Source organism: Carcharhinus amblyrhynchos, chromosome 27 (genome assembly GCF_965287045.1).
Source record: "Carcharhinus amblyrhynchos chromosome 27, sCarAmb.v2.hapA, whole genome shotgun sequence".
Taxonomy (NCBI): domain Eukaryota; kingdom Metazoa; phylum Chordata; class Chondrichthyes; order Carcharhiniformes; family Carcharhinidae; genus Carcharhinus; species Carcharhinus amblyrhynchos.
In genome coordinates this window covers 14152414-14178674 of record NC_137350.1, presented here as the reverse complement: position 1 = coordinate 14178674, position 26261 = coordinate 14152414, and the positions used below count along the sequence as shown (strand labels likewise).

Below are 26261 nucleotides of genomic sequence, written 5' to 3'. Positions count from 1 at the left end.
TTGGGCTGTGCATTGTTAGCAGATGTGTGCTGTAATTTCAATTATTCATTCACTTGTACATTATTCTAATTATGTTGCTTTTATGCTTTCTTGGTTATTGTCAAACTTCCAGATGTATTAAACTTGATGATTTACAGGTAGTAACATTTATTTCTTCTTCTTCTTCTTACAGCTAAAGATTGGAAAGACTGCCATCAACGTTTTGTTGGAGAACACTGTACAGGAGAATGCCTGTTTTCATTGCACATGTTTGATGAACGAAGAGAGCAGTGCATGTTTGGGCCTCACTTCTGTGATGACGACATTATAGTGATAAAACAAAAGCAGCTGTTTGTTGCTAACAAAATAGGATTTAGCTGGTTCTTTCTATTACTCTTCGTACGGACTAAGTGTTTGCAGCAATTTGAACAAATTACTGAGATTCTTGCATTGAAAAGTTTCAATCAGATATTATGCTTTATTTATGCATCTAGACTTGATGTGATTCCATATGATGTACAGGAGGTGGTAAATATAGTCAGGGTCTTTCAGATGAGTCATATTGCCAACGCTTGCAAGAATCTGATTGAGAGTTGTGCTTTGCACGTTTCTGGGATGGCCCAGGAGGGAAAACAGTGCTCTCAGATCTCGCCTTCATTTTATTGTAATGCTGACAAAGAACTTGATTTATCTACCAAGATTTATCCAAGAGAAGGGACTAAACCATATTTGGTAAAAGTGGAAGATACAATGGCAAAACGACATTTAAAAACAAGAGACCAAGCATATTATGAAGAAAATAAGCAAGCTGAGGATGTTTGTAGAATGGAAGGAGATGCAGAAGACTCTAATGACTCAGATGGCCAACGATCCTATAACCAAGAACAAATCATTGTTGAGGTAAATCTTAATAATCAGACTTTGAATGTTTCAAAAGGGACAGAAGGTGTATCTTCACAGTCTGAGAAGACTGCCACGGTTGACTCCAGCGATGGCGATGATGAAGAAGGGGATGATGAGGTTGATGACATTGACACTGAAGATGATGAACAAGATGAAGAAGAAATAGAAGACTATATCAAACATGGAAAAAACAAGGGAACTAGCAGAATTGGGGCAGCAGAAGCAACTCCCTCAAGGGCGAGTGCAAAGATTAGTATGTCTAAGCAGAGAAAGAGACAAAGTAAAAACCCCAAAGTTCCAAATCAAAAAGAAAAGCAGATTGAAGAAAAACAGAATCTCACCTGTGAGAAATGTCCCAGAGTCTTCAATAATCGCTGGTATCTTGAAAAGCATATGAATGTCACTCACAGTCGAATGCAGATCTGTGATAAGTGTGGGAAAAAATTTGTGCTAGAAAGTGAACTTGTCCTTCATCAACAAACAGAGTGTGAAAAAAATATTCAGGTAGGCTACAGCTTTGTATTAATTGATAAAGTACATCTTGCATTTTTATTATGAAGTAGATCGTCTGTCAGAAACAAGACAATTTCTTTTCAGGTTCTGTTTCCGATTGAAGACACATGCTCACCTTTTGTCATTTTAAGCTTGCAGGATTTTCCCTGCCTGGCAGCCAAGTTAAGCAGCCTGCTTCCGGACTATCTATTTCCAAAACAAAATTCAAATCCTATTGAATCCATTTCCATATCCCTATGGGACGAGTACGATCCAAGCTGACGAGATGGGGCGTTGCATCCCATCTTAGCTTAATCTGGCGCTTCACCTTAGCCAAAAGACCAAGATGGTTTTAAAAAATTGCATCTGGCGACACTTCAGTTAAACCTCATCAGGTACCCAAGATCACTGACTCTATCCTAGTCTGGGAGATCGACTTGCTTGATTATTGATTCTCTGCTGTGATCCATGTGGTGGTGTTAGTTAATTGCCCTTGAGGTGTGCAATAACCAATTGATTTCTCTTTTTTCCCTGCCCACCCTCCACAATGAAACCCAGCTGCCACAAACCAATTAGTCCCATAGCTGAGATGAAGTGAAGATTTCAGTAGAATGGAAACCATAGTTGCATTATTCCTTTCTATTTTGTTGTAGTTAGTGGATATAAGAAATTTCCTGATACAAGGGATTTCATTGCATCACAGCAGTTGCTCACGCTAAAGCAAAATTTTTTTTGTGTTTGTTTCAATGAGTACTTTTCAATAGTGGAAAGGTAGTTAAGTTTAAAATTGGCCTGATATGAATGTCGAAGTAAAGGACATTAGATTGGTTTTATCATTTGATAAATGGATATAACTGAGAGAACTTTGTGCACGTTGAAGCAATATCCTCTTTGATTATTCAGTTATACTGTAGCTTTCATTGTTGGGCACCAATATGTAACTTTTAAAAACGAACTTCAATGCACTTAAGATATTCACCCTGAAAAAAGAAATGACTGTTACAAAGGACTGGCAAGATACAAGTCTAGCAAAATCATGGTAACGGTTGTTGTGATTGTGATAGCTCTAGGAACCAATCAGCTAGAAGTAAAAGTGAATTGCTAATTGGTCCTTTTTTTTTAAAACTGGTATCTTGTCTTCCTTTTGATAGCATTTCCATTCAGATAATCACAACAGGTTATGATTAAAGTTCAGTTCTCATACTAATTGCATGGTGTCCTGAACATTACAAATATTTCTGTTGCTCAGATCTAACATTTTCATCACAAATTTTGAGGTCTATTTATGGGAAGTTGTTTTAAAATGGAAAATCCATCACTGTTTCTCCCTCAAGCTCTTTCCCTATCTCCTGCTGTTCTCATGAGGATGTTGAAGAATTAAATACAATTCTTGTCCATTTTCTTTTTAATGAATTTGAATTTTTATCTCCATTGTCTTGTAAACCAGTGTGAAGTGCTGATCTTCACTACTTTGAAAAAAAATTGAAGGTGTCAGGAGAAAACAAACTGCATATGTTCATCACCTCATCTTAAGTTAAAACATAAATTCCTCAGAACCCTTTTACATTCATTGAATATTTGGATTTTTATGACCAGCTTTACACATGCTAATTGTCTAAATAAAATACATTTTCTAAATTTATTTCCTGTGCAATAGTTACGTTAGTTACATTATGCTTTGACATAAAACAAGGCTGGAAATGCAACATTTTTTTCAGGCAAGATTAAAAGTACAGACCAAAAGCATTTCTTACAAGGAAACATAACAATGTTGAGGGAACTAAATACACAAAGCAACTTCATTAATCCAATTTTATGCATAAATTTGAATGCTGATCATTCAATAATAACATGTTGATTTTTAATCATTTAAGGAAGTGAGTATTTGATTATTATTTTGGTATTTAGTAAGGATAGCTGAGAATATCTGCTTTATACTCTGTACTTGGCCTGGATTACTGCTGAGTATTATGCAAATTGTACCTTGTACAACCCAGTGAGGTTGTACAATCCAACTGTTGTGTAAACAGTTAATAAATAGTATTTATCAATGTAAAAGTAACACACACAATAAGACTAATATGCACTATGACACTTAAGTATATTAATAACTATAAACCACCATTTTATTTGAAGTTATCTCACATTTCCCCAGTATACCCACATTCAGTGAACTCACTTATTGAGATATCCCTGTTCTCAAAAACCTTCCAAGTCAAATCTAGCTAATAGTTGTCCCGCAATACAGCTTAAGATGATCAAGTCTGGGAAAGCATTTTTTCTTTGTTCAGTGAAGGCACAGAATTGTGTCTCTTACTATTCAGTTTATTTTTGATATTCCACCCTGTGGATTTGGTTGTCTACCTCTCTCAATTCCTTGCCTTTGTATTGCCCCACTGGTAAACAGCTTTTCTGATATGACAATTCACACCTCAATTTCTCTAAACCCCTGCTTACCTGATTATTGGGGAAATCGCATCTTCTTCTTCTTCTAGACGCCTGCTAATCTTGTTACAGGTTTGTTATTTTGTTTTCATCTCAAGTTCAACAATTAATTTTGTTAACTTAAATTCATAAGAAAATATTCATGTTCTGTTCCCCATTTTCATCAACATGCAGTATTTGCTAAGCTTGTCAACGTATCAAAGGCACTAGTTCTATTAACATAGCCAAGCTGTCTGTGTCTTTATGTAATTTACATTTCCCACTGTTTTTTAATATATAATCAACAGAAAATATTTCAATTTTATAGATTTCTGATAATTTCACTATTTCCCACATGGGAAACAGTGATTTATGAAGGCTACAACTTTCTCAAGACCAACCAGAGATGCCAATAAATCCTGGCTTCCCCAACATTACACTCTAGTCCCAAGAATAAATAGAAAATGTTTGTGATAATTTTCTTATCATGTACTTGCTTCCTACTACCTTTAGTTATGAGAAACACACTCCTTTCTAATTTACTTTTGGCATGTCTCCCTACGTCATGCCAGCCTTGGAATTTGAAAAATTCCCTGCTTTCATCGACACTACTCCAAACTGGCTTCCAAGAAGCATACCAACCACTGCATATGGTACTGGGAATTCCTCTGACGATACTTCTGCCTGTCACACCCCCAACCACCTTTGCCAAATGTTATTCCTGGAATATCTCATCTGACCTTTTTTCACTCACTCAGGAGCCAGGTGACAAATCTGAACACTTCACCTCAGTGTTGGCAGCTATCTTGAACTCAAAAGTATTGAGGAAGGTTATTCAGCCCATTATGCCTGTGTTGGCTTTCAAAGAACACTTGCTTAGTCCTGCATCTTGTTAAACATCAGGAGGTAAAAATTTGTTCACTGTTTTTATTGGACCCAGGTTTGCAATTTGCACCCTCTCCAGAATGGCTTCAATGGAGGTGGGCTACACCTAAGCTGGGTGCTTCTACATTATATATCTGATTGTAGCACAGGACAGAGCGGCTTCCTTGCTGCTGACTTGTTCTATGCCGCTGCTAGCTGGCCCTGCGCTTAGCAGGAGACTGAACAGAACTGTGCTGACAGCATGTGGTTATGATGTGGATATCAAGTGAATGGAGAGTTCTGGCCTCAGACAGAGCATATAAAGTACAGACAGTTTACAGATTACTGATTAGCATATGGTTAGCCAGCACGCTCCTCTTAAAGGCAGCTGTCCCTCTTAAAGAGAAGTTTCAGAGAATAATATTACTTTAATTTATGTGATTAAATAATGGAGCACCAGGGCAAAGAGTGGGTTCCAAAGTGACTGATGTGGTCCTAGAGGCATTAGAGGTGACAATAGGCAGAAAACATTATACTATGGCTCGGCAAGACCAGGAGACCCTTGGGCATCCCACAGAAGAGAGTGGGAACAGGTGGCTAGTGTGGTGAAGTCTCAAAATCTGGACCTGAAGATTTGGCCCTCGAATAGTTAAAGTCAGGTGAGTGCTCTTTCTGTATCTCCTACCCAACACACCACCAACCTGAATGTATTGCAAACTGCTGAGAGCACTACACTCTGATCACTCAGCAGCTGCCACTGCTACAGAGCTCTCAGAATATTCAGATACCTCACCTTCACATACTTCAGGTCCACCCTTTCACTTGCCTGCTGCTCAGCTACCTCATGCACTTTACCCAAATGCAGTGTTATTCAATTACTACGGTTCTATCATAGCAGGATAGGGTGGCTCATAGGAGAAGGCAACAGAGCAAAACTGGCAGTGGGCAAGGATATCTGCCTCTCCTGAGCCCTATAGAGGAGCTGGCTGTGATGGAGATACATTTCTTACTCCTGCTTTTTTTTTGCCCTGGCCAACTGGAATTTTTCAACTCCAAAAGAACACAGCATACCAGCTCCAAAATACCAATCTTGGTTTTCCTTCCTTATCTCTCCTCTTAATTTACATTATTTTCTGTCTGCATTTGCAGCTCTCTTGCTTGTTATACTTTTCCCTATCCTGTAAACCAGTTCATCACTGGAGCTAAAAGTTCAATTAAAACAGTTTTGCAAAGCGAACATAAATTTCTGCAAGTGCAGAAACTGTCATATTTCTCAACTAATGGGTTTATGATTCATTTTTCAGCATTCTCTTGATGAATATTCCAGTAACCAATTCAGAAGATCACACAAGATTTCACGCATTTTAAGATTTTTACTGTAGTAAACATACTAAAATCAACATAGACCAAGGCTGAGATTTTAGTGCAGCAGGCTGGAAGAATTGCACACCAACCAATTCATAAGACATAGGAACAGAATTAGTTCACTCAGCCCATTGAGTCAGCTCTGCCATCCAATCAAGGCTGATATTTTTCTCCTGCCTTTTTCCCCATGACCCCTGATCCCCTTGCACGGAGTTCCTGTGAGCATTTGTGCCATGCTTGCGTCTCCCAGGCCCAGATTTCTGGCAGCATCTGCACAGCACCAAAAATCAATTGGGAAGCGGGGCTAACAGTAAATAGTATTTTATATACTGTTTAAATGCTATTAGCAGGCCCAGGACTGAATTCTCCAGGCCCGCTAGCCCCTCTCACCCCACCAGAGTGTTTCAGTCCAGCAGGGATTACAGTAGCTCCCCACTTCAGGGAACTAGAGGCCTGACCCTGCTGGAGTGAAGGGAGAAGAGAAATTTTAACTCTCTTCACACATGCTGCCAGATCAGCTATTTTTATCCAGCATTTTCTCTTGCAAATTTAGGCAGCAATTCTTCCAAAAAAAACTAAGCGTTGAATTTGTAGGAAAATGAAGTAATTCACATTTTTTTTCAGTGGGAGTTCACACTACAATCTCCCACACTGTGCACTGCAGAGGTCACCAGTGAGAATACCATTCAAGTTCAGGGGGGCAGGGCCTATTCACACTGGAGAAGCTGAAACCAGCTGGCCTGGTTGGTTGGTGGGGAGTATCCCCCTGGGCATCACCCTGGCAATACCCTGGGGGCACCTTGGTACTGGGCATGGGGGTAGGGCCAATGGAGCAATCAGGGGGGTTGGGGGGTCCCACTGCCACTCTGCCATTGTGATCGATAGGGTCTGGAGGGAGGCCAGTGATCTGGGAGGGGTGGGGGCAGGTGGTCTGCCAGTGGGGGGGGATTCTCACTGCTGGGGGGGAAAGGTGGGGTGGCTGTTGATTGGGGTAGGCTGTGGCAGGGAGCAGGGGAGGGTGGGGGTGGTCCACGAATGGACAAGGGAATGTGATCGAGCCATGTGACGGGGTTATGGGGGGGGCAGCACAACAAGGGTCCTGGGCTGAGTAGTAATTGAACTGGCCAATGATTGAGAGGTTGACATTTCGGTGCCACTGCGCGTGCGCAGAGGCCAGCTGGTTTCAGCTTCTCCAGTGTGAATAGGCCCTGCCCCCCTGAACTTGAATGGTATTCTCGCTGATGACCTCTGCAGTGCACAGTGTGGGAGATTGTAGTGTGAACTCCCACTGAAAAAAAATGTGAATTACTTCATTTTCCTACAAATTCAACACTTAGTTTTTTTTGGAAGAATTGCGGCATAAATTTGCAAGAGAAAATGCTGGATAAAAATAGCTGATCTGGCAGCATGTGTGGAGAGAGTTAAAATTTCAGATGTAAATGACCCTTCTATAGAACTGAAGAAAGGCAGAAATGTAAAGAATTAGATAGTTGGAAAAAGGGTAGAGGGAGTGGGGCTGAATAGAAGACCAGGGATAGGTCAGGGCACAGGAAATATTGATTTGTCATGGACATTAACACCCCCTTTTATTTTAATGTGATGAAAGTACTAAAAGTGGCAAAAGGTGAGGTAAGCAGAATGCATTAATGGAAGCAGCTGAACTGCCAAGGACAGGTAACCAGTGAAGGGATGGTGGCAGGCCAAGGACCTGAAAAACAACTAACAAATTTCAAAGTGGAAGGTGGTTTAAGAAGGAGGGGAAGCTTCCTGTCTAAAGTTGTTGAACTCAACATTGAGGTCAGAAGGCAGTTACATGCCTAAACAAACTCAACCCTCTAAGCATAATCAAATGGACCTCCTGAAGCCTCTGGTGATTCTGTGGTCTTAAACCCCTCTTAGATTTTGTTTCTTTGAACTGGGAATCCATTCTCACTAACGTTCTGATGGTTAACACAAATTCATTTTTTTTTCCTGACTTGGCATAGCCGCACCTGTTGGGGATTGTCCTCCCCTAAATGTGACTGCATGTCTGAGTTTGTCCAACGGCAAGGTCAACTGCCGCCTCCTTTTGCACCAAGATGCTAAAGCTGGTACCAGACTTTGAAGAAGTTTCAGCTTGAGTCTTTTCTCCAAAACAAGCAGGTCAAAGTACTTTATCTTTGAGCAAATTTAATGAGATCTCGTGGACTTGTCTCCTGGCAGATTTCTAGGAAGACTCATTCTTCCCCTGCCCCCCTACTTTTGAAACTTCTCCTTTTTAACATTGAATTAAAGGAGATAATCTAAACCCAATTGTCTTTTAGACTGCAGTTGCTATAACAGGATCACACAACACCACAGTTTTAGACTAATGTCAGCAATATATATCTATTGGCCTTCATAGAAATGTTGTGGAACAAAGAGGTCTAGGGGTACAGATTCATAGCATCTTGAAAGTGGAGTCACAGGTGGACAGAGTGGTGAAGTAATTTGGCATGCTTGGTTTTTGATCAGAATATTGAATACAGGAGTTGGGACGTCTTGTTGAAGTTGTACAAGACATTGGTAAGGCCACACTTGGAACACTGTGTACAGTTCTGGTCACCCTATTACAGAAAGAATATTATTAAACTGGAAAGAATGCAGAAAAAATTACTAGGATGCTATTGGGCCTTAATGGTTTGAGTTATAAGGAGAAACCAGATAGACTGGGACTTTTTTCTCTGGAGCATAGGAGGCTCAAGGGTGATCTTATAGAGGTCTATAAAATAATGAGGGGCATAGATCAGCTAGATGGTCAAAATCTTTTTCCAAAGGTAGGGGAGTCTAAAACTAGAGGGCATAAGTTTAAGGTTAGGGGGAGAGATACAAAAAGGTCCAGAGGGACATTTTTTTTTTTCAGAGGATGGTGAGTATCTGGAAGAAACTGCTAGAGGTAGTAGTGGATGCAGATACAATTTTCTCTTTTAAAAAAACATTTACAGTTACATGGGTAAGATGGGTATGGAGGGATTTGAGCCAAACATGGGCAATTGGGACTAGCTTAGAGGTTAAAGGGATGGTCATGGACAAGTTAGGCTGAAGGGCTTGTTTCCATGCTGTAAACCTCTGACTCTATATCAGTCATGGCCAGTGAAGGGATTCTTGATACAAGTCTTTGTCTATCTTCTGATTTTTGGAACAAAACAAGCGATTTTTTTTTTCTAGTTTTGTTATAGAATTTATTCTGATTACTGTCGTGAACAATTTAAATATTTTTTCAGTATATAGCATATTTTAATTTTAAGCAAAAAATAAATGCAAATAAACATTCTGACAAATCCAGGAGAAAGTAGTAATCATTGCTTGTCTGTTATGTTACAGCAACTGAACCATGACTCTGTATACTGTTATGAGTTAGAGAAAGTTTGCCAAAAGACCTGAGCAATGACTGTACTAGGAAGAGTTTATTGCTCATAATTTTTTTCTTTGCATTGTGCTTCAAAAGCCTTGGGTCTAGTTACTAGCTCAGGTCATTAATACAGCTATCATGTTTCATTCTGTGCCATTTTGCAAGACCATCTCTTCCCCCTCTTTTAAACCCCATCCCTCTAATGCTATACTCCTACAACTATTCATACTCATCCAGGAAGTTGGCTGTGCTGCCTCCCACTTCTATTATTCTGGAATATGATGATGTACCAATACTCTGATCAAAATCTGCTCCAAATAATCCCATGCTGACACCTTGCCAAAACTTTTGAATTTCTTAATTTCTCCCTATTCAAAAATTCGTCATGCCTATACATTAATTTCTTGTTTTAAAATTATAGTTGCACTCCTAAAAAGTGTAACTTCAAGTGACTTAGTTTTTCCTGTTACAATCAATGTAAAAAAACTATAGGAGCTTTCCCATCAGAAAAAAAATTATTTCAACCTGCAGTTATTTCAAATATTACAAAATATTATAATATTTTACTGCATACTCCTGTATGGCAAGTAAATGTTATTGCTGAAATGTGAAAAGTTGCCCAATGTGTCCTGTACACACAAAAAAAGACAAGGCAACCTGGCCAATCACTGCCTCATCAGTCTACTCTTGATCATTAGAAAAGTAATGGAAGGGGGTCATCAAGTGGCACTTGCTTAGCAATAACCTGCTCACTGATGCTCAGTTTGATTTCACCACAGCCACTCAGCACCTGACCTCATTACAGCCTTGGTTCAAGCATGGACAAAATGGGATTCCAGAGGCGAGATGAGAATAACTGCCCTTGAACCAAGGCTGTAATGGACCAAGTGTGGCAACAAGAAGCTGTAGCAAAACTGGAGTCAATGGGCATCGGGAAAACTCTTCACTGATTGACCAACAACTCATATGACTCTATCATCTCAGTTCCAGGATATCAATACAGAAGTCCAGTATCCTAGGCTCAACCATCTTTAGTTGCTTCATCAATTACCTTCCTTCCATAATAAGGTCAGAAATGGCAATGTTCAATTGTGCAATATTCACCACCGTTTGTGACTCTTCAGAGACTGAATCAGTCCGTGCTCCGATGCAGCAAAGCCTACTCACTATCCAGGCTTGAGCTGACAGGTGGCAAGTAATATTTGCACCATGTAAGTGCCAGACAATGACCATCTTCAACAAGAGAGAATCTAACCATCACCCCTTGACACTCAATGACATCACTGTCACTGAATCCCCACTATCAACATCCTGGGGGTTACCATTGACGAAAAACTTAACAGGACTAGCCATGTAAATACTGTGGCTACAAGAGCAGGTCAGAGGTTAGGAATCTTGTGGCAAGTAACTCATCTGACTCTCCCTAAACCTGTTTACAATCTACAAGGCACAAGTCAATTGTGATGGAATATTCTCCTCATGCCTGATTAGGTGCAGTTCCAGTAACACTGACAAAATGCTTGACACCATCCAGGACAACGCAGCCTACTTTATTGACATGCTGTCCACAAACATTCACTCTCTTTACCACTGCCACACAATGGGAGGAGCGTGTACGATCTACAAGATGCACTGCATCAATTCACCAAGGCTTCTTAGGCTAAAACTTACAAAGCCGTGGATTGCAGCAGTTCAAGTAGGCAGTTCACCACCACTTCGTGGACAATTAGGGATTGGCAGTGAATGCTGGCCTCGCTAGCTGGGCCTACATCTCTTGAATGAATATATTTTAAAAACTTTTTGAACATTGGTCAGAACAGCAGAAGAGATTCCTGCTGTTCAGTAGTGTTATGGGCTCTCCAACAACCATGAGGCAGACAAAGTCCTTGATCAAACATCTTCCATTGATGCAGGATCGGACTAGATAATGTGTTTGTCTAATTCATGAATTGTGAACATAGCACACATCAGCATTTTCAAGAGAATTTTTAAATACTGTTATTTTGTAAATTATTACTCGGAATTAACTTTCACTGCAGAATGGAATATCAGAATATGAAGGTAAATTTTAATTTTGGCAATTATTATACTTATTAACTATTTTATTTGTTTTTTTTTTGAATGTTCAAATTTGGCCAAAATGTATTGTATATTTTAAAAGTGTTAAGTAGATCTTTAAAACTTGTGTATTTCAATTTTCCCTTTTCATGCGCTCTCACGAAAAGTGATTTAAATGTTTTGCCTTGTTTACAGAAAAAAATACCATACCTCTGAACTTGCTGGATATTTCCTGTAGATGGCACAGGAATCCAACTTGCAGTATTAAATTGCAAACTTTAAAGATGAAATATCTCCCCATGCATGTGGTTTCACACATTTGTACTTTTGGTATCTTTACTAATCTCATGTATGAAATTTATACTTTAGAAAGTGCTTGTTTCATTTATGAATAATGAAAAATCTAATGCAGATTTAAGTTTCCATGAGTAAACGGTGTGTACATGTTGCAGTCAGAAGGTAGTAAGCATGCACCCACACTGGTGAATTGTGGTGTTCACCCATTTTGTTCATGGTGAGCTTTTGGTACCTGCTGTCCCTGTTTCAGTTGTCCAATGGCTGACTAGTGACTATCCTCCTGGCAGGGTCGAGTGGCTCCAAGATGACACGACTGACGATGGGAAGTTCCGAACCAAGTCAATCCTGCACGGAAAACTTGGTAATTTGATACCTGAGCCAAACTAGTCCACAGAACTCCACGTTACTGCTTGGCTGACAATTGGAACCTGTTGCTGAAGGCTGGGGTCCACTTAGCTCCAAATAACCACTTCCTATTGGGTAGGGTGACCAAAGTTGGGCTAGCAGCAGGAAACATACCTGTGATTGAACTGGTTTAATTCCAGCAGTACCTTTTGGCCTTCTTGGGCATCCTAAATCTTGGCAACATGCACCTAAACTATCTAGAATTATGTAAGTGAAGTTGTTTGGTGCATATTGTTCAAATGGAAACTTCACAGGTGGGTATCGACTTCTCAGTACCTTGACTTGGAAACTAAAATATAATATTGGGTATCGATGTATGCCAGAGACCCAATTGATCAAAATAAAGGTATCAAATATGATTTGTAAGAAGAGTGAATTCAGGTTTACACAGAACTCAAAGCACGTGGCATATGTTTATATGAATCAAGTAACTTAATTGATCCATGGAAATATATTTTCTGTTGCATAATTTGGTCATCAGCCCATATTACTCATTTAGCAAAAATGAAGGTTCATTTCAGATGATATAAACAGGAGTAGGTCATTCAGCCCTTTGCTCTGCATTCAATTAGATCATGGTTGATTTTTAACTCATTCCATTTACTGATCATCCACAGCTTTTTAAGAGGAGAAATCATCAGTCATTTCCTAAACCCCAAGGGAAAACAACCACATTTTACATCCTTACCTCATAAATTAATCCTTTTGTCCTGGTGCCCCTTTGAACACTGGTGAATATGCATCATTTCCCTTCCAATGCCAAAGATATTCTTCGAGGTGCAGTGTGTGCTCAAAACTGAACACCATTCTCTACCAATGGGGTTTGACCACAGCCCTGTACAAACGGTGCATAACTTCCTCCCCTTTAGTATTGCAGTTCCCTTGACGTAAAACTCAATTCAATTTGCTTTCATAAATTAATTTTTATACTGAGTTGGCTTTTAGTGATTATATTTGTTGTCTAGGTCTGGTTTCTCACGAGTAAAGAAATACTGACTTGTCATCTTGGATCTAAAGTCAGTGACCTCGTATGTGCTTAGAAAGGATGTTATTCCACTGAATGTCCAGAATTAAATCTGGTTGTATATTAAATATATAGGTAGCAAAGTATAATCTGTTTGTACTATTGATTTCTGGATTTTAAATGAGCTGTCTGAGAGTGGGAGTTGTAGTGGAGAGACCTATTTCTCTGCCTCTACAATTGGCTAGTTATAGGGTACCACTGAAAGTTCTGGGTCAAGTGTGTACAAGTTATGACAGCCTATCATTTCTGCCTAGCTGAAAATATATTTGAGAAGTAGCTAAGTAACCTCAGTGATCATTTGGAGGAGTTGCCAGAGGAGTGACAATGTCTGTAGAATGTATCCACAGATGGGTTACCCTTTTACAGCAAGGAAGAGAGAAATGGCGTTCAATGTAGGACATTCCACAGTGTATCAGCTAACCAGACATGCCCTGCAGTAAGTAGAATTTCTAAGATGTTCCTGTTTTTTTCCTCCCCAGTGTGTATCCTGTGGAAAATCTTTCAAGAAGCTGTGGTCTCTGCACGAGCACATCAAAGTTGTTCATGGCTTTGCTGAAAAGAAATTCTCCTGTGAGATTTGTGAGAAGAAATTCTACACAATGGCTCATGTTCGAAAACACATGGTCGGTAAGTTGATATCACCTTATGATTGAGGGAATAGTAGAATGCTTCTTAATATGCTTAAATCAAGAAAGAGGGTGAAACGCTTGCTAATTACAGTCTTAAACATCATTTGACCATTGTATTTATTCATCAAAATTATTTAGTCACTATCTCAAACAAGAGGAATCCCAGCTATTTCCCTTTCTTTTTTAAAAAAGATCCACAATTGTTGGATCTACCACCATCAAATTTTGAGGGTCACCATTGACAATAAGTGTCTCTGTAATCTGACATATCACACTAGCTACAAGAAAAAGGCAAATGGTGGGTGCTCTGCAATGAGTACCTCAACTAGTAACACTTCAGTGCCTTCATTGTCTCTAGTACTTGAATCAGGATTGAAATGGAATGCTCATCACTTGCTTAGATGAGTGTAACCCCACCAATATTTAAGAAGTTCATTGCTATTTAGGATAGAACAGAATTCAGTGACTAGACCTTCTAATTTGCTGATTGCTGTGCCTGTAATATGTACAATTTATAAGATGCACGGTAGCAATGGGACTATTGTAGGGCCAGCACAGTAAGAAGTCTCTCAACACCAGGTTAAAGTCCAACAAGTTTATTTGGTAGCAAAAGCCACTAGCTTTTGGAGTGCTGCTCCTTAGTCAGGTAAGTGGGAGTTCTGTTCACAAACAGGACATATAAAGATGTCTTTATATGCCCTGTAAAGATTCTTTATATGCCCTGTTTGTGAACAGAACTCCCACTTAACTAATGAAGGAGCAGCACTCTGAAAGCTAATGGCTTTTGCTACCAAATAAAGCTGTTAGACTTTAAACTGGTGTTGTGAGACTTACTGTGTTTACCCCAGTCCAACGCTGGCATCTCCACATCATTATTGTAGGGCTACAGTGCAGAAGGAAGCCATACAACTTATGTTTGCCAGCTCTGAGCAAGAGCAACACTACTTCTCCTTCACCTTTTCCCTGTAGCTTTAATTTATTTTCTTTTGGGGTTACTTGAATAGCATCTCTCTAAATAGATCAAGAGCAGCAATTTTTTTGAAAAAATAAATGTCGACAAGTTCCACACCATCCTGACTTGGAAATATATTACCTCCTTTGTAATTGCTAAGTCATTATTCTGGAATTCTCTACTGAACACATTTTTTATGAGAGCGTTACAAGGACTGCTACAGTTAAGAAGTGTAACTATGGAGAGACAATAAATGCAAACTTGTCATTGCCTCCCATCTCCTGAAAATACTTTCTTTAAAAGTTAAGACTCCCAAGTCTCTGTTCACATCATTCTTATCTATTTCAGTACCACTTATTTGATACAAAATTGCTTTTATGTGTTCTGTACATTGCCCAATACTATGTTTTGCTTTATTGTTGGTCATTTAAAGGAGCTTGTCTTATTGAGTGAGTTTTGTTTTAATGTTGTTCATGCTGATCTAATGTGGGATCCCTTGACCCAATTCATGCCAGTTTGGAGTGGCTGCAGCTCTTTCAATGATCTTCCTTCCATCATAAGGTCAGAAGTGAGGATGTCCGCTGATTACTGTGTCCAGCACCATTTGCGACTCCTTAAATACTGAAGCAGTCCATATCCAAATGCTACAAGACCTGAACAATATCCAGGCTTGGGCTGACAAGTTCCAAATAACATTCACAACACGCAAGTGCCAGGCAAGACCATCTCCGACAAGACAGGATCTAACCATCACCGCTTGACATTCAATGGCACTTCCATAGCTGAATTCCCCCACGATCAGCATCCTGGGGGTCATCATTGACCAAAAACTTAACTGGACTAGCCACTAGTGTGGCTACAAGAGCGGCTCAAAGGTTAGGAATCCTACAGTGGGTAACTTGCCTACTGACCCCCATAGCTTGTCAAGGTGCAACTCAGTAATGTGATGAAAGTGTTTTATGACATGGGCAATGTATTATCAAGGTCAGTTGGCTTCACTGAGAGACAAGGCAAAATTGGGCTGGGGATATGGGAGAGGGGTGGAAATAAGTATAAATCATGCCTTGAGACAGACAACTGAAAGGAAAGGGAGGTCACTGTTCGAAAGCTGATCATGGGGCAGCACCCCTTTTTTAAGTTAAATCCACCACCCTACCCAAACTTTCCCAGTCCAAAACAGCCTGGACCTGCCTGTTCCAGGGATTCGCAGGCCTTGATCTTCCTCTTTATGGTCCCAGCATCAGAACTGATGTCGTCTTGGTGTTGCTGGGACTAATTGGCTGGCAGCCCCATAGCAATGAGCAATGACTTCCACAGCAACGAGGGGTGATCACCATTCATACCATTTTTGTTGCAACCCCCAGACATCTGTAGAGGGGGGTGTTCAGGAAACTCGGATGATTCTGCCATTCTTCTGTAGGTGATATGGTGGGGAACCATTAACACACAGTGACTTGTCATTTTTTGAATAAAAGCATTGATAACTTGGCTGAACCAATGAGAATCAGATGATTGTAATTGGGAAAACGGGGCCACCTTCACAACTAGCAGAGATCCCAGCACCTTCCTTACAGTTTCCCATTTTACCAGTAAGTGCCTTAATATGGGAAGAAGACTTCTTTGGAAGTTAAGGTGGTGCAAGCATGACTGATGTTAAATTGTCTCAAGGTGCATTATTGGATGGAAGCTTCAAATGTAACGATGAATTTAACAGGAATGTCACCCAAAGGTTCAATGTACTGTTTTCAGTGGTCTTTAACTATGGATTGGAATCCTTCCTGCTGATCTTCCATAAATGAATTGAGCAGTTTTACAGTTTCCTCACGTTGATATCCAAATTGACTGCAATCAAAAAAAGTCTGAGCTATGGACATCTCTCCTTAAAATAGACCAAACATACATAACTATTTTAGAATAGATCAACAGGGTGGCATTGGCACTTAAGTGAAGAGTTTCTTTCAACTACCTGCCAGGATCTTTAGAACAGTATTTTTGCTTGGCTGAGTAAATAAAGTATCCCCACTGGGATACTCCCAATATCTGCACTTACCTTAATCGCAGCTCAGTTGCTTTTAAAACAAAAATACCCAACAACTGTTCTGTACTCTGGTCTGAAGGAAAGATCTAGATTTGAAGTGTTTAGTATCCTTACAGGGCAAGATTCATCACTTTATTTCCATTGAGCCAAGAGAAGAACCAACAGTAGATATTGGGGCTAATCCAGTGGGCATATAGGTAATAAAAACAGCGCTGGAGAAACTCAGCAGGTTCAGCAGCAGGTGGAGCAAGAAACAAGAGTTAACACTGAGTCCTAATGACCCTTATTCAGAGCTGGAGAGAGAATTGTGATGGTTTTGTATTGTTGGAGAGGGGTGGAGCAAAATGGCTGAGATTGATGGGAGAGCTATTTAAAAACATATTTTTAAAAATGCTTTACTCGGGTTCTGCTAGTAATAGGTGCAGCTGAGATATAGTAAAAATCACCATACTAAATGCTGTGCTGGGTGAAAAAACTGATGCCAAAAGATTATTCCATGTTTGTTTTCTTGTGGATTTAAGTCTTCTATTTGCATTCCAAAGTTTACTAAATTATTGTGTTTTTTTTTAAACAAAAATGTATATAAAGATGATAAAGATTTTTGTGGTGCTGTGTGGCATTTGGACATTTGTTGTTTTCAGCACATACAAAAGATATGCCGTTCACCTGTGAAACCTGTGGAAAGTCTTTCAAGCGCAGTATGTCACTGAAAGTCCATTCTCTTCAACATTCAGGAGAGAAACCTTTCAAATGTGAGGTGAGTTAATATAGTAATACGTTTACTTGTGTTTTTTGGTCTGAGGTTCAAAAATAAATTTAAAAATTGGTTTTGGACATGAATTCTGAAGCTTTTGAGTTCTGTAGTGGAAATACACTAGTTTTATGAATTATAAACTTGTTTACTTGATGAAACCAATTTATCCTGTGACATTAAAAAAAATCACCATTCCCCTTTCATAATTTAATGTCTAACACTTAGTACATAAATAAGGAAAATAAATTTGTAATTTAGTTTTGTAACCAAAATAATTTGCCTCATTTGATACTAATGGCTGGACATTAAATGTATTCAAATAATTGTTCTTTTGAAATGGGAAATCTCATTTCTATCTTCTCAGGGACTTGCAAGTAAAATCAGAAATTCACAATATGGATTTTCAAGTTACACTGATATACATGACACCACACATATTAAGGTAGTTAGAACCCCATAGGAATCAGTTACAATGGTATTAGGAGCTTCATGATTTATTTAAAAGTAATATATAAAACTTCATAATGTTTTGAGACAATTTACTAATTTATGCTCTTATTGTTCAAAATGTGACCAAGATAGAACAAAGAAAATTACAACACAGGAACAGGCCCTTCGGCACTCCAAGCCTGCACTGAGCATGCTGCCCAACTTAACTAAAACCCCCTACCCTTCCAGTGACCATATCCCTCTATTCCCAACCTATTCATGTATTTATCAAGACACCCCTTAAAAGTCACTACCTTATCCGCTTCCACTACCTCCCCCAGCAATGAGTTCCAGGCACTCACTACTCTCCGTGTAAAGAAGTTGCCTCATACAGCTCCTTTAAACCTTGCCCCTCGCACCTTAAACCTGCGCTCCCTAGTAATTGACTCTTCCACCCTGGGAAAAAGCTTCTGACTATCCACTCCGTTCATGCCTTTCATAATCTTGTAGACTTCTATCAGGTCACCCCTCAACCTCTGTCGTTCCAGTGAGAATAAACCAAGTTTCTCCAACCTCTCCTCATAGCTAATGCCCTCCATATCAGGCAACATCCTGGTAAATCTTTTCTGTACCCTTTCCAAAGCCTCCACATGTTTCTGGTAGTGTGGCAACCAGAATTGAACACTATATTCCAAGTGCGGTCTAACTAAGTTTCTGTAAAGCTGCAACATGACTTACCAATTTTTAAACTCTGTGCCTTGGCCAATGAAGGCAAGCATACTATATGCTGCTTTGACTACCTTCTCCACCTGTATTGCCACTTTCAGTGATCTGTGTATCTGTACACCCAGATCGTTTGCCTATTAATACTCTTGAGGGTTCTGCCATTTACTGTATATTTCCTATCTGTATTAGACCTTCCAAAATACATTACCTCGCATTTGTCTGTATTAAACTCCATCTGACATCTCTCCGCCCAAATCCACCAACCGATCTATATCCTCTGATGGTCCTCATCACCATCCACAAATCCACCAACCTTTTGTTGTCTGCAAACTTACTAATCGAACCAGTTACATTTTCCTCCAAATCATTTATGTATATTACAAATAGCAAAGGTCCCAGCACTGATCCCTGAGGAACGCTACTTGTCATAGCCCTCCATTCAGAAACGCATCCTTCTACTGCCACCCTCTGTCTTCTTTGACCTAGCCAGTTTTATATCCACCTTGCCAGCTCTCCTCTGATCCCATGCAACTTCACCCTCTGCACTAGTCTGCCATAAGGGACCTTGTCAAAGACCTTACTGAAGTGCACATAGGCAATATCCACTGTCCTATCCTCATCAATTACCTTTGTTACTTCCTCGAAAAATTCGATCAAGTTCGTGAGATACGACCTCCCCTTTACAAAACCATGTTGCCTCTCACTAATACGTCCACTTATTTCCAAGTGGGAATAAATTGCGTCTTGAAGAATCCTCTCCAGTGATTTCACTACCACTGATCGTGTCTAATAATCCAAAGAAGTCACAAAGATTGGCCTGAGATGGAATGTCTTGGGCTACTAGAAGATATAGATGGAATGGTCAAATAGGCAGATAAGTGGCAGATGGAATTTAACCCTGAAAAGTGTAAGATGATACACTTTGGCCTCCTTCTGCACTGTAGAGAGTTTGATTCTATGACTTTTTTAAAAAAGCAATGAATGTAACTCTTTTACCTGAGCACAAATTAAACTGTTCATAGAAAACAGCTACTTTTGCCTGCAACACAAACTGTTCCAATGTGCAGGAAACCTAGAAATCAATCTACAGTATCCCAGATTGACTCTTAAATGGGATCCTTTCATCTACTATTGCTACCCAGGTAACCCTTATATCTAGATCAGGTATTTCAAGTGAATTGAACAAAAGGATTAAAATTTTGCTTAATGCTTTAGTTAAAAAAGCAGCTTTACATTTTTCAATGCATGTGTAACAAAATTCGACGTTGGATATGTTTAATATGAAGATTTAGCTACAGGGGAAGATTTAACATAAGGTTTGGCTGGTAGTACTGTAGTAGCACCTCTTTATGACATTCATTGGTTATGATTCAAATTTAAAATCCACTCACAAACAACCTGCATTTACATGTCTTTAAATAGTAAAACATGTCCTCAGACACTCAACAGGAGTTTAACCAACCAAAAACTGACACTAAGGCAAAGGCTCATGTGCTACACCAAAAGTAACTGTAGTTGTTCTCCATGAGTCAAAAGCTTAAATTGTGTTCAGGCTAGGACAGCCAACTAAAAGTTTGTTTTGAGAAAAAGTAGGTTTTGAGGAGCATCTTGAAGGAGGAAAAGGGTAGGGGGAGGAGCATAAGCTTTGGAGTTGGGATCCCAATGAGAGTCTGAATACAGAACTTTAGGTGAGATCAAGTTTGTGAAAGCAGCCCCACCAGTCTGTTTTGGAGCCCTGTCAAATCAATCCTGTACCCTGATTTTCCATCATTTTGGCCAGTGTCTGACGCAGGCCAAAACATTTTAGCCTGGAGGTAGTAAGATTTCAATCTTATCGGAATAGAAACACTATCCTTCAAAGACCTTAATAGGTGTTGATGTTGTATGAAGCTTAGTAGCAGAGAAAGCACTAACTCTAATGATGAAGAACCTGCCTACTTAAGTGACTAACTCATTTAGGCAAACTTTACAGTTCATTCTAAATCTTTACTAGTTTCGCTTAAATCTCAGCCTCTTCAGATATCGTTTTGAAAGTGGATATAATATCTCCATTACATTTGAGCTTTCCATAAAGAAGTTCAGAGTTCGCCTTCCAACATCAAAATCCCTTTTGAGCATTATCGGGTGTTTTGAAGGAGAGACTTTAATTGTAACATTTCCTTGGAGCTTAAGAATGCCCCACAGTTGTCCTCAATATTTTGCCCAGGGTGTACTCAATAGGGTTCCCACTCTGGCCACTTTCGAGTGGCACATACTGAATAATGTACCAGAGTGTGCATCTGATAAACTGAACTCAGCTGTAATGAATCTTGATCAAAGCTTACACGTGAATAATGTCCCATGGATAAGGTACCAAAGAACAAGCAACAAAAGTATACATCAGCAAAGAGCCTTGATCTTCTTTTGATTTTATTGTGGCCAGGTGCTTAATAGTGAGACTTGTGTCTTGGATTACAGAAAGGACATAGACAGAATGGTCAAATGGATAAGTGGCAGATGGAATTTATCCTGAAAAGTGCAAGGTGATATACTTTTGATGGAGTAATTTGACAAGGAAGTATTCAATGAGCAGTATGACATCGGGAAGAACTGTGGAATAAAGGGACCTTGGTATGTTTGTCCATAGATCGCTGAAGACAGAAGGAGATGTTTGTAGGGAGCTAAAAGAGGCATATGGGACACTTGCCTTGATTGATAAAGGCATAGATTACAAAAGCAGGGAAGTCATGTTAAAACCAAAAGAGAACCTGCTGAGATTTTCCAGCATTTTCTCTTGGTTTCAAATTCCAGCATCCTCAGTAATTTGCTTTTATTTAAGTCATGCTGGAGTTGTATAGAACTTTGAGACCACAGTTAGAGTACTGTGTGCAGTTCTGGTCGCCACATTATAGGAAGGATGTGATTACACTGAAGAGGTGGAAAGGAGATTCACCAGGATGCTGCCTGAGATAGAACATGGAAGGTATGAAGAGAGGTTGGGTATGCTTGGGTTTTCTTTGGAGCAAAGAAGATTCAGGGGGTGACCTGATCGAAGTGTACAGAGTGGATAAGGAGCTGCTGTTCACTTTAGTTGAAGGATCAATCACGAGGGGACGTAGATTCAAGGTGGGGGGCAGGAGGTTTAGGTGGGATGTAAAGCAAAAGCTTTTTACCTAGAGAGTGGTGACCGTCTGGAATGCACTGCTTCGGAGGATAGTAGAGGCGGGTTGCCTCAGCCTTTAAGAATTATCTGGATGAGCACTTGGCACATTATAACATTCACAAGTTCTGGCAGATGGGATTAGGTGGAAGTTCAGGTGTTTCTAATATGTTGGTACAGACTTGATGGGCTCTTCTGTGCTCAATGATTCTATGATATGGATCACTGGTTATAGTGCCTGTAATGCCACAGGCATTGTAGCATAGCCAAATTAAAAAGGGAAATACCAACCTGAAATAAAATGGTTTTTAATCTGACTGGATATTCTGTGTAGTGCCTAGCTTTTAGTAATGTGCCTGCACCAATATCTATTAGGTATCAAACAAGGTAGAAGAATTAAATAGGCTGTGTGTACATTGAAAGGGATGCTAGAAATGAATAGATGGTGCACTTAGGAAATTGATTCCAGAGAAACTGAGTGAAGCCTGTGCAGGATTAGAGCTAAAGTATAAAATGAGGAATTGTTCTCTTTGAGCATCTTGAACTATGTCTCTCCTACAATGCCAGTTCATTGTTCTTGCTAACATAAAGTAACCATGAGCTAATTGGCAGTACTCCTTTATACTCAACTGACCAAAAAAAAGGTAACGTGCTGATGGCAAACTATTCATTAAAGATGCATGTATAGATAACCTAAAAAAAGTTAAATGTTTGTAAATCATAACTGAAGTGGTAATTTCCGTGAAGCTGAGATTCATTAAAAATTATTTTAAATAATTAGAATTCCTACAGTGCAGGAGGCCATTTGGCCCGTCAAGCCTGCACCAATACAATTCCATCCAGGTCCTATCCTTGTAACTCCATGTTTTTGTCCTGCCAATCCCTCTGACACTAAAGGGCAATTTAGCATGGCCAATCAACCTGAGCCACACATCTCTGGACTGTGGGAGGGAACTGGAGCACCTGAAGAGCACAACGTCAGGCTAAAGGGATGATCCTTTAAAACAGATGAGGAAAAATTTCTTCAGCCAGAAAGTGGTGAATCTGTAGAACTCATTGCCGCAGAAGGCTGTGGAGGCCAGGTCAATGAGGGTCTTTAAGACAGAGATAGGCTCTTGATTAATAAGGGGAATGGGGATGAAGAAAAAATCAGCTATGATTGAATGATGCAGCAGGCTCAATGGGTTGAGTGGCCTAATTCTGCTCCTATGTCTTATGGCCTTATGTTGGAAACCCATGCAAACATGGGGAGCATGTGCAAACTCCACACAGTCACCCAAATCCTGGTGCTGTGAGACAGCAGTGCTCACCACTCCACCACTGTTAGAATTTTTGAAGGAGCCATAAATTCATATTACGTTCCCAGTTATACAATGCAAATAATGTTAAGGTAGATTAATCCTTTCATTTCAGAACTGCGATGAACGATTTCAGTACAAGTACCAACTTCGCTCTCACATGAGTATTCATATTGGTCACAAACAGTTCATGTGCCAGTGGTGTGGCAAGGACTTCAACATGAAACAGTATTTTGATGAGCATATGAAAACTCACACTGGTAAGAACATGGTTCTGTGGTGAAACTTATTTGTAATTATAACCAAAACTTAATTTTCACTGTGCACTTAACGCTCATGTTGTCTATTGCTAATGTCAGAAAGTGAGTTTTTCCATAGGGGAACTTGTTTCTCTCAAACATAATTACTTTGGTAAACTGACACCTGATTTATGTCTTGAAGTGGAATGCAATTTTGTTTTTGTTGTATATGTTATGGCTAATGTCATCTTACCCTGTTGACGTCTTCTGAATTTATCAAGAACTAAAGTGTGCGAAATAAAATTTGGTTTCATTTGTGAGTTAAAATTCTATACATTTAGACCCAAGTAGAAAATGCTGACACACTGACCAAAGTTGCATTGCGACAAATAACGTTTTCCAGAAGGAAACTTGTACCCAATTCTATAGCGTTTTTTTTTTGTTTAGCGTTCTTGGGGCAAGAAAATGTTGGTGCAAGTTGGATTTTATTTTAAATTATGCTGAAGCTTTGTGTCAATCTTTGAAAGATCAATGAGCTGTTTGAGAAAATAGCTGGATACAGAATAGTTCACATCCTTTTGATAAACAGATTTTCTGGTAATTGGTTAAGGAGGAACAGGAACCTATTAAAGTGCACGCATCAGTTAATTTCACCTTGCAACGTGACAAGGATAATGGAACAAAATGCTGGAAAACCTCAGCAGGTCCGACAGCATCTGTAGAGAGAATGGAGCCAATGTTTTGAGTCAGGATGACTCTGACAAAGGCTCATCCTGACTCAACGTTGGCTCCACTCTCTCTCCACAGATGCTGTCAGATCTGCTGAGATTTTCCAGCATTTTCTGTTCCTGCTTCAGATCCCAGCATCCGCAATATTTTAAGAATGCAAGGAGTAGGAGTAGGCCATCTAGCCCCTCAAGCCTGCTCTGCCATTCAATAAGATCATGGCTGATCTTTTTGTGGACTGAGCTCCACTTACCTGCCCACTCACCATAACACTTTACTGTTCAAAAATTTATCTATCCTTGCCTTAAAAACATACAAATGAGGTAGCCTCAACTGCTTCACTGGGCAGGGAATTCCACAGATTCACAACCCTTTGTGTGAAGGAGTTCTTCCTCAACTCAATCCCAAATCTGCTTCTCCTTATTTTGAGGCTTTGCCCCCTAGTTCTAGTTTCACCAGCCAGTGGAAACAACTTCCCTGCTTCTAATCTATTCCCTTCATAATCTTATGTTTCTATAACTTGCTCTCGCGTCATGAATAATCATGATTTCCTGGCACTGAATTTGGTTTGCCTCATGATCTCGCAGGAAATTTTCTTAGAAATCTTCCTGAAGTTGACCCTTTTTTAACTTCTCCAGGAGATGGCGCCACTATCAGTGGTTGGGGGTCACACCTAGCACAGAGAAATATGGTTGCGTATTTTGGAAGTCAATCATCTCAGTTCCAGGATATTACTGTAAGAGTTCCTCAAGGTGAAGTCCTAGGCCTGCTATCTTTAGCTGCTTCATTAATGAGCCTCCTTCCATCATAAGGTCAGAAGTGAGGATGTTCACTGATAATGAAGTAATCATACAGCCCTTACCAGGGGGTGAGATTATTGATCTCTAACCTTCCTTCTGTACACAAGGTATGACTCCAGCCAGTATTGAGCTTTCCCTCAATTCCTATTGATTTCAGTTTTTCGAGGGCCCTTGATGTCTCATTCTGTCAAATACAGCCACTCTCACCACACCTCCAGAATTCAGCTCTTTTGGTCATGTTTTGACCAAAGCTGCAGTGGTGGCCAGGAGCTGAATGAGCCCAAACTGTCAATAAGCAGGTTATTACCGAGTATGTGTTGCTCGTTAGCATTGTGAATGACACCTTCCTTCACCTTCCTTCTGATCATTAAGAGTAGACTGATGGGTAGTAATTGGCCCAGTTGGATTTGTCATGTTTTTTGTTGACAGGACATACCAGAGTAAGGTTTTACATTACTAGGTAGATGCCAATGTTTTAGCTGCACTGGAACATCTTGGCTGGTTCTGGAGCACAAGTCTTCAGTGTTGCCTGAATGTTATCAGAACCTACAGCTGTTTCTTGATATCACATGGAATTAATCGAATTGGCTGAAGACCACTACCTGGGATGCTGGAGATCTCGGGTGGAGGCCAAGGTGGATTGTCCACCTAGTACTTCTCACTGAAGATGATTGCAAATGCTTCAACCTTGTATTTTTGCACTGATGTCATTGAGGATGGGGATTTTTGTGGTTCCCCACCCACTTGCCCACCACCACCCTTCCAGTGGTTATTTAGTTATTTTAATTATTTAATTGTCCACCACCATTCACAACTGGATTTGGCAGGACTGTAGAGCTTAGATCTGATTGTAGGTTGTAGGATCATTTGGCTATTGTATGCTGCTTCCACTGTTTGGCATGTGATGTAGATGCAAAAGTAGTCCTGTGTTGTAGCTTCATAAAGTTGACACCCTCCATTTTTTAGGTATGTCTGGTGCTGCTGCCGCATGCCTCCTGAGTTCATCACTGAACCAGGGGAATTTGATGGTGACGGCGGACTTGTCAGAGAATGAGATTGCAGATTGTGGTTGAGTACAATTCTGCTGCAGAATTTATGATTTTAAAAACCTGCTTCTGGATAAATTGAAATTACAACAGGCTTCAAGATACTGTTACATTCCATTAGGATAAAGCGATATTTTGCAACAACCAGAATTGTGAACAGAATCCAATTTAGACCTTAGTATAACTTGTATTATTCTAGGAATTGATTTTAATATTTTTTTAAAAGTCAGTTAAAATAAAACTTTGCTTGTGTAGAGATGGAAATATTCATTTAAAACACCTACACTGCTACTTGTCCCTACTT

At 39.8% G+C, this 26261-nt stretch overlaps 1 protein-coding gene across 5 annotated transcripts in view; it reads left to right on the top strand.

The window, feature by feature from the left end:
• The window catches only part of LOC145359057 (zinc finger protein 652-like), a 70475-nt gene that overhangs the window by 42386 nt on the left and 1828 nt on the right, over positions 1 to 26261 (top strand). For all 5 annotated transcript variants that reach the window (XM_080213421.1, XM_080213424.1, XM_080213420.1 and 2 more), the window contains 4 exons: positions 173 to 1386; positions 13661 to 13808; positions 17442 to 17557; positions 23262 to 23406. In XM_080213421.1, coding sequence (XP_080069547.1) covers positions 247 to 1386; positions 13661 to 13808; positions 17442 to 17557; positions 23262 to 23406 — 1549 coding nt within the window. In that variant the 5' untranslated portion in view covers positions 173 to 246. The remainder of the gene's footprint in view (positions 1 to 172; positions 1387 to 13660; positions 13809 to 17441; positions 17558 to 23261; positions 23407 to 26261) is intronic.